This window comes from Natrix helvetica (assembly GCF_964273705.1).
Source record: "Natrix helvetica genome assembly, chromosome: 4".
NCBI classification, from domain to species: domain Eukaryota; kingdom Metazoa; phylum Chordata; class Lepidosauria; order Squamata; family Natricidae; genus Natrix; species Natrix helvetica.
The window spans coordinates 99,348,107-99,357,115 of NC_138550.1; the positions used below are offsets into that span (position 1 = coordinate 99,348,107).

The 9,009-nt window shown below is 40.7% G+C and overlaps 1 protein-coding gene across 1 annotated transcript in view; it reads left to right on the forward strand.

Moving 5' to 3' along the window:
• Window positions 1–9,009, forward strand: part of SYCP2L (synaptonemal complex protein 2 like) — a 45,235-nt gene extending 36,226 nt beyond the window's left edge. The window contains exons 29-37 of the mRNA XM_081953405.1: window positions 1,418–1,497; window positions 1,704–1,773; window positions 2,472–2,600; window positions 3,956–4,080; window positions 5,334–5,428; window positions 7,428–7,527; window positions 7,612–7,682; window positions 8,498–8,564; window positions 8,868–9,009. Coding sequence (XP_081809531.1) covers window positions 1,418–1,497; window positions 1,704–1,773; window positions 2,472–2,600; window positions 3,956–4,080; window positions 5,334–5,428; window positions 7,428–7,527; window positions 7,612–7,682; window positions 8,498–8,564; window positions 8,868–8,930 — 800 coding nt within the window. The 3' untranslated portion in view covers window positions 8,931–9,009. The remainder of the gene's footprint in view (window positions 1–1,417; window positions 1,498–1,703; window positions 1,774–2,471; window positions 2,601–3,955; window positions 4,081–5,333; window positions 5,429–7,427; window positions 7,528–7,611; window positions 7,683–8,497; window positions 8,565–8,867) is intronic.

Genomic DNA, 9,009 nt, shown 5'->3' on the forward strand with positions numbered 1-9,009 from the left:
AAAACCCAATTCACTTAACAATTGTATTACTAACTTAACAACAGCTGCAGTGATTCACTTAACAACTGGGTCAAGAAAGGTTGTAAAATGGAACAAAACTCCCTTAACAAATGTCTCACTTAACAACATAAATTTTGGGGTCAATTATGGTCATAAAACAAGGACTACCTGTACAGTTTCCCATATGTAACTATATCTCTGGTTGAGGATGCAGCTAGGGCTGTCTTCTCAGCATGATGCTCTTTTTTGGGAGATAGATTGAGTAGCTGCCTGGTTGTTCTTGATTCCCTAGCTCAGTGGGCCCCCAAGCTTTTGGGCGCCAGGGACTGGTTGTGTGGTTTTGGGCGTGGTTTTGTACACTGCCTGGATCTCGTGTGTGTCCAGATGCTGGTCCCCTGTCCTAGCCAATAGGAGGGACTTGATTGCTTGGACCTTCAGTTCTCTATATAATAAAAAGGTCTGAATTATTTCTCCAAAAGATTAAAATGCAGGATCATGAAATACTGCATTTCGGGATGGGATGTTGGGGGAAAATTTGCATTAGCAAATTAATTAGACAAAGTCTGTATAGTAGTACCTAGCTACAGTGAAAAATGGGAGGTTTGCTGTTATCCATCTATGGAGTTTGGCACCAGCAGCGTTGCACTACCAGGTGCTAAATCTACAAGAAAATCTGACTTTGTAGAGCAGTTCAATTTCCCACAAGGCTGCTAATGCCACACTCCAAATAATGACACTGAATCCAGCACCCACCCACCCCAACCCATAACGTGGAAAATAGTTGTTTTCATCGTCTTCCTCAAAGTTGAATTTAGATTAAGGACTAATATTTAAAGGATAAATGTAGAACATTAAAAGCTAAATTTAGATTACATTTGGTAAGAAATGCATATTTGGAGACCACCATCACATGCATTGTAAGCCGGTTCCAAGCCATTCAGAACGTCGTCTAATCCTTTATTTGTGTCATGCTTTTCATCTAGGAATAGATATTTTTTTCTGGTCATTAGGAAAATATCTTTTGACAGACAAAAAATAAAATGGGGATACGTATAAGATGAAGTTGAATTTTCCTTGAGGTCTTCAGTATGATTGTTTCAGGTGTATGTATTATGATTGTTAGCATTGCTTTTACACGCATATTTTAATCTTTCATTGCAGAAAAGTAAGATGTAAAAGGATAAAGGCAGGATACAAATAAATAAATATTTTAAAGTATCCCAAAGGCAAAAGGATTTTCTTGTTTTTTGCTCAGAGCTGAAGAAGCTTCTTGAACAAGAAGCGAAACATCTTCAAAGAAAAACAAGAAAGTCCAGTTGCCTCTTGAAAAAGCACCTTTGGGACAACCATGGCCTGGATGACTGAGAATCTCCATAAACTCCATTTTAAAGTATTATTACTATCTTTTTTTTTATAGATGGCTTAGAAATGATAGATGCCACTTTCCCGTTAAACAGCAGTTCTTCATTCTATCCATCAGATGCTGAAACCAGCAAGGTATAGGTTTTGGAAACCCATGCATACATATATACACAGATGGAATGCATGAAATATAGACTACATTCTGTTTATTTGTATTTATGTAACAATAAGACATCAGATTACTCTCGTTGCATTGTTCCATTATAATACTAGAATCTATTTGACAAGTATTGCAATTTGGATATTTTTCTTCTTTTCTTCTGTTTTTTAATGCTTTCTAGAAATATGAAGCTGCAGCTAGTACTCTACTCCTGGAAGATAAAATCTCCAACCCTAAGAGGAAATTTTCAGGTAAAATAAGTGCTAGCAAAGGAAAATTGGATAAAGCTGAAAGAAAAATAGCAATCTTGACATCGGTTTTTTTTTTTTTTTTTAGTTTTTAAGGAGAAGGATAGTATCAGTCCTCTCTGCTTTCTCTCCCGCTATACTTTTGTGGCCTGGACAGTTTAATTATCAAAAATTGAAAAGGCAAGCTGTATGGGTCCAAATCAGAGGTGGTATTCAGCCAGTTCTGACTGGTTCTGGTGAACCGGTAGCGTAAATTTTCAGTAGTTCAGAGAACTGACAAATATCACCTTTGGTTGGCTTTGTCCCCATCTATTTGCTGCCTCCCGAGTCCCAGCTGATCAGCGTCCCAGCTGATCAGCTGGATCTTCTGTTGTCCTGCAAAGGAGAATGGAACTGGAAAGGAGGTTAGTGGGGTGGGGAGGGAATGTGGATTTTAAAGTATCCTTGCCCTGGAATGAGGAGGGAATGGGGATTTTGCAGTATCCTTCCCCTGTCATGCCCACCCAGTCACACCCACCAAGCCCCGCCCTGCCCACAAAACCAGTGGTAAAAAATTTTGAATCCCACCACTGGTCCAAATGATGTGAACAAAGCTTGGTTTGAATTGCAAGTCCCATCAAAATTTCAGTGACACTTAAAACGGTAAAAGTCTAAACTGGTGAAACTTCCCACTAACTACTGAATATAATTTCTTTTCCTAGAATGGTCAGCTGATTTCAATAGAAAGCGCTCAAAACACACTGAAAGTCTGCCTAGTAATGAATTCAGCTTAACCTTTGAACCAAGGAAACTCTTTTCCTCCATAGAAAAGGCAGATGAAACACCAAAAGGTAATCAACACTAGAACTCTAGTAAGAACGTTCCATAAAAAATTGGAGCAAAAATGTGTGATCTGAATCGAATTGCCTTTAGATAATGAAGATGATGATGAGGTTATCCATTCAGTTGTGACCGACTCTTGGCGATTCTGTGGGCCAGGTCTCTCCATACCTTCCAATCTTTTACTACTACTTTTGAGTTTTGCTATGCTCTGGCTGGTGTCGGCTTTAATGGTCTGCTTTCAGAATGGATGTAATAATGGGTAGTACATTCCCTTTTCACTCGTGTCTTTTCAAAAGCAAAGGCCTGTTTTGAGGGCATTCTGAAGATAATTTTTCGTTTCATTTTTAGCAGCTCTAATTTTTGCTAACACTCTCTTTAATATAGTCTGAATTTGGATTTCATCTGTCCTGTCATTGTTGATCTCCTTGAGCATTCCCTGAAAAGGTAGCTTAAGAGACAAAACACTTGGTTCATATTTTTTTAATAATTGATAGCAATAGCACTTAAACTTACATACCACTTCACGGTGCTTTATAGCTATCCCTAAGCAGTTTACAGAGTCAGCCTATTGCCTCCCAACAATCTGGATCCTCATTTTACTGAACTCAGAAGGATGGAAGGCTGAGTCAACCTTGAGCAGGTGAAACTCGAAGTGCCGGCAGTCAGCAGAAGTAGCCTGCAGTACTGCCTTCTAACCACTGCGCCACCTCACTAACTGGTTTTTTTAAAGCCTATGTATGATTTTAAGAGTTAAAACCATGGGAGTGTTCAACTTTTTCCCTATGTGTTCCTATCTTCATAAACATCTCCAGTCTTATTAACCTGTTACACCACCCCATAATCAAAGCATTTTAGGAGGTAAGACTGCATCCTATTAATTTCCTTCTGTTAACATTTATATATCCATTTCATTTCTCTGCACAGTTTCTAAGCTGTTACAATATAATCAAAAACATTCAAACAAATTAAAATACCATGAATGAACAGATTATAAACTGAAATTCCCAAATGATGATGATTTAAAGAAAACTTTATGTAAAAGGCCTTTATGAATAAGATCTCCAAAATGCTAAAATAGGCATAAAAGATGAATTACTGTACACCACCTGTAAATAAGGGGAGGAGGGAGGGCTCTTCGCAGCAAGTTTTATAACAAAAAATTAAACTTTTGGTAAGTGCGGCTGAGAGGAATTGTGTTTCAGATAATTGGCAGTATTATTTGTAGAGGTTTCCAACTAGGTGTACAAAGTTAAGAGGTTTCCTATTTGTTCAGTTAAACACAGCTTTGCATTTTCCTGATTATCCTTTGGCTGGTTATTGTTATATATGCCTTGCTAGTAGAGCTGTGCTTCTTTTTGTGCAGGCCAACCTTTAAATGAATTTGAGAATGAAGTATTTGCCTCTAAAATCCTTGAAGAAAAACTTGGTGACTCGGAGGTTATTGAAGCTTTTGAGAATTTTACAAGCGAGTTGAAGAAAATTTTTTGGGTAATTCTTTTTCCCTACAATTGGCCAACAGTCATTTTTATACTTGCGAATAATTTCTAGATAGGCTCGCGTGTATGTAAACCAAGCATGAAATGCTATCATCTTCGCTTCATTTGGAACCGGGAGCATGCGCGCCTGTGGCGCTTCTGCACATCTTCTGCACATGTGCAGATCATCTGGGTGGGTGGGTGGGGCCTCCTGCCATGACCACTACTGGTTCTCCCGAACCGAGGCGAACCAGCATAATACCACCTCTGATGTAAACTCTTTCTTTTCCTTTTTCAAATTCCCTTATGTGCAACCAGTTGTCTCTCCTTATCTTTTCTTGTCTTCCTGTGATGATCCGGGGCAAGGCATAGAGGCAACACAGTCAGCTGATAGTTCAAACCACCCCTTTATTGTTCCAACTTTCCCCCAAACGCTCCCATGTTTATGGCAAGTCCCAGAGCAAAGTGCGCTCTCTCTCTCTCTCTCCCTCCCTCCCTCCCTCCCTCTCTCTCTCCCTCCCTCCCTCCCTCCCTCCCTCTCTCTCTCTCTCTCTCACACACACACACACACACACACCTTCAGCAACCTCTGGCCACAAGTAGTCCAATAAAATGTGAGCACAATGGCTGCACAGCAAAAAATCCAACGAGGCAAGGGAATAAGTGAGTCCAAGAAGCAAATGAACAAAGCAGTTAGTCCAGGAAGCAAGAAATAAATCAAGTCCAGGAAATGCAAACATTGGCAATGGCACACAAAACTCCATGAATTCCCGACAAACGCCCCTCCCCTCAGTGTCTCCTTAAGTCCCCAGGTGTGACTTGTGAAGAGAGACGGGGGGGGCTCTCCTCCCTACTCGTAGGGTCGACCTGTGCTATTTCCACCTCTCCATACTCGGGGATCAGGAGGGGCTAGTCCTTGTTCATTGCCTGAGCTCCGTCGCTCTTCATTTCCACTGTCTGCTCTTTCTTGGTCATCCTGCCCCTGTTCCTCCCTGCTAACAAGCCGTTCCCAATCCTGAGGGGCCTTGGGCTGCCTTGTCCTGCTCCTCCCCACATTCCTCCGAAGCCAACAAAACCATCCCCTCAGTCTCCATTGGCCACAGCTCCTGCTCATCCTCCACCTCGGATTCAGTCTCCAATGGGGGTATGACACTTCCCTTCCATATTTTTTTTTATAATGTGTGGTCCTTACAGACCATTTAGATTGGGGTTATACTTCTTTCTACATATAATTTGTGATTCTAATCTCCCAGTACTGTGACTTAGTTTAGATACAAACGGATGGAGATTTATACACACACAGTCATGAAGGCACCTGAACAGAATATATCAGCCTTGTTGCATCAGATCCAGAAGAGGCGGTAAGTGGTACCCATCTTCTGTGGTATAAGCACAGTAACCTCTTTTCCTAGTAGAAGTTCAAGGAGATGGGATGGCTTATGCATTTGGCAAGGTAGCTCATGGTTCATAAGATGAAGCTTTGATGTTGCTCTGTTCACCTAGGACCATGATGGCGAACCTATGGCACCTGTGTCCAAAGTGGCATGCAGATCCATGTCGGCTGGCACACGCCCGTGCCTCTTCCAGATTTCTGGTGCGCATGCGATAATCAGCTGTTTTTTACACATGCGGCAGTGCTGGAAACTGGAAGAGCTGGTCTTTCGGTTTCCCATATGTACATGCGTGCAGACCAGCTGATTGTCACATGCACATGCGTACCAGTAACCAGAAGTCAAGCTGGCCGGTGGGCATGCATGCGCCGGAAACCGAAAGTTCATTTCCCAGCGTGCGCATGCTCACTTCAAATTCAAATTCAAATTTTTTATTTGTTAGCCGCTCCCTCTCCGCAAGGGACTCGGGGCGGCGTATAATAAAAATATACATACATACATGTAGACATACAGGTACACACATATACATACATATACATACATGGAGGAGGTAGTAATCAAACATATATCACATTAATAATAATAATAGAAAATTAAAATTAGCCATTAAAATATCCCATGATAAAATACAATTTAAAAAGGACTGTCAGGAGGAGGATAAACTACGGTTGAGCCAGGCCAGATAATTGAAAGAGGTGGGTCTTGAGCTTTACACGGAAGGAGCGGAGATCGGAAGTAATCCTGATGTCAAGGGGGAGGTCATTCCACAGGGCTGGGCCCATCACAGAGAAGGCCCTGCTCCTGGGTGCCGCCCCCCGACACTGTTTAGCGGACGGCACCCGGAGAAGTCCCTCTCTGTGTGAGCGGATTGGTCGTAGGGATGTATGGGGCAGGATGCGATCCCGCAAATAACTAGGTCCTATGCCAGCTTCTCTTCTGGGTTCCATTCCTGACGAGTGGGCACACACTCCTTTTTCGGCACTTGCTTTGCCATCGCTGACCTAGGAAAAACATGCTCATTTTTTCAGCTAAGGAATATTTAGTTAAAGTAATGGGCAAAAACAGCATAATGATTTTCGTATTTCAGCCCACGACTCTGCTTGCTCTATGTGCCTTGCATTGGAATCGCTTCCATAAACAATTAATTAAACAAATTAGGGTGGCAAGTTAGACATTGGTTAGGCTTATTTGTGCTTGCTATTGCTTTGTCTGAACTGAGCATCACGGTAGAATGTGTACAACGATAGTCTTAGATTGTATGTCATAAAGAAACACAATAATAATAATAATACAAGAAATAGTTGAGGGAAATCTCTGCACAGTGGTTAGTTTTAACAAGACTTCCACAATAAAAAGTTTTGGAGGAAACCAAATGTCCCAACAATACGATTCGCAAACAATTTATAGGCAGTCCTTGAATTAGGACCATAATTGAGCCCAAAATTTTTGCTGCTAAGTGAGACGTTTGTTCAGTGAATTTTGCTCCATTGTACGACCTTTCCTGGTTAAGTGAAGCACTGCAGTTGTTCAATTAGTGACATGGTTGTTAAGTGAATCTGGTTTTCTCATTGACTTTCCTTGTCAGACGTTCGCAAAAGGTGATTTCGTTGACCCCGTGACACTGCAATTCCGTTATAAATCTGAGACAATTGCCTAGGTTCTGAATTTTGATCACATTACCGTGGGGCTGCTGCAAAGGTCATAAGTGTGAAAAACGGGCACAACTCAAGTGTTTTCAGTGCCATTGTAAATGGCTACTAAATGAACTGTTGTAAGTTGAGGACTATCTGTATTCAAGCTAGATTGGTTTACTCAACAGTTGATTTCCAAATCAAGCATGCAAACCTATTAAGATACTTGACAGAAACTGATACAATGGATAAAGACATTTATATGTTACACTAGTATATAGCAATATCAAGATTCTTTTTTGCTAATGAAACAAGTATCTTTGATATATCCGCTGCAGACTGCATGAATTGGAACTCTTTCACCAGAGTGTCGTTAAAGAACTTGCCAATCTTGAGAAGAGAACAGAGTTTCTCGCAAGCCTTGAAAAGGATACCGTGGTATGTGTGATTATTCTTTCTCCATTGTTGGTTACTTGATGTAATGTTTTGTCATCTGACTCACATTAAGAAAATTTGTTGCAGGAATTTTGGGCAAAGCAATCCAATAAACTGAACAGTAAACTGAATGCATTTTGCATTCATCAGATTCAGAGGTATTTAATTTTCTCCTGTCTGTCCAAAAAGCACCATTAAAGACTTCCTTTGCACAACTTTTATCTGGTATGTGGGCTCAAACATTTCTCTCACCATTGCTAGACTTTTTTCTGCACTATAAATTGAAAGTAACAAACATCAGGAAATGGATGGTACTTTCTTCTCCTGTCCTATTTGCAGTTTTCTCTAGCAGTTTGAGTAGGGCAATGCTTTTTTTTCTTTTAGGTATAAAGCAGGTAGCAATATCCCTTAGCAATAGACTTATATATCACTCCATAGTGCTTTACAGCCCTCTCTGGATGGTTTACAATGCCAGCATATTGCTCTCAACAATCTGGATCCTCATTTTACTGACCTCAGAAGGATGGAAGTCTGTGTCAATCTTGAGCCGGTCAGGATCGAACTCCTGGCGGTGGGCAGAGTTAGTCTGCAATACTGCATTCTAACCATTGCGCCACCGTGACTCATTCACAAATACGGTATAATTTCCCAGTTATGCACAATCTATCATGTTGTACCCTGACTTGCAAATCCTAGATTGGGCAGAGACCTCCAATTCTATTACCCCTGATATTTTACCTGACACATTCCTTTCTTGCTTTTTGTACTAGAGGTGAAAGACTCTATCCTATATTGCACAAATAACAATGAAATTTAGATTGCTGTCTTTTTGGGGGGGGTTGGGGGGGGACAGCCACAGTCCGGGTCTGTTGTATGAGTGAAGTGAGAACTAGATAGATAAACTTTCACTTCTAATCAGTTCTTGTTTCCACTTTGCACATCTCAATTGCTTCTCCTTTGCTTTGTATTTCAGGATAGAGTCCATGGATATACTGCAGGAAGACACAAGGGGTCTTGATGGAACCATTCACAATGAAAATGTATGTGTTATAATTCAGTATATATTTCAACATAAAACTTGGGAAATTTAAGGATTAACCGATTTCAACCAAGTATGAAGATACATTTTTACTAAACATTTCACACAGAGATTAAGTATCTGGTCTCCAGTTCCCCACATGAGTAACTCTTTTCAGTTTGACACTCACCCAATAGACACATTGTGGCTTTTTCTATATGATGGGTCGCTATAAAAACAAATTCTATTTTAACTCGTGGTTAGTTTGTTTCTGTTGCAAAATGTCAACATAAATTATGAAACAGTTTTCCTTCTTTCCCCACAGGATAGAAACGCCACTGACCACATGGGAGCGCGGAGCAAAACGTCCACTGGTTCTGCTAATTAACTTACATTTATCTTAAATGTAAGCTTAAGCAACAGTCATCAAATATACGAGTCATTTGAAAATACACTGGGTGAATGTA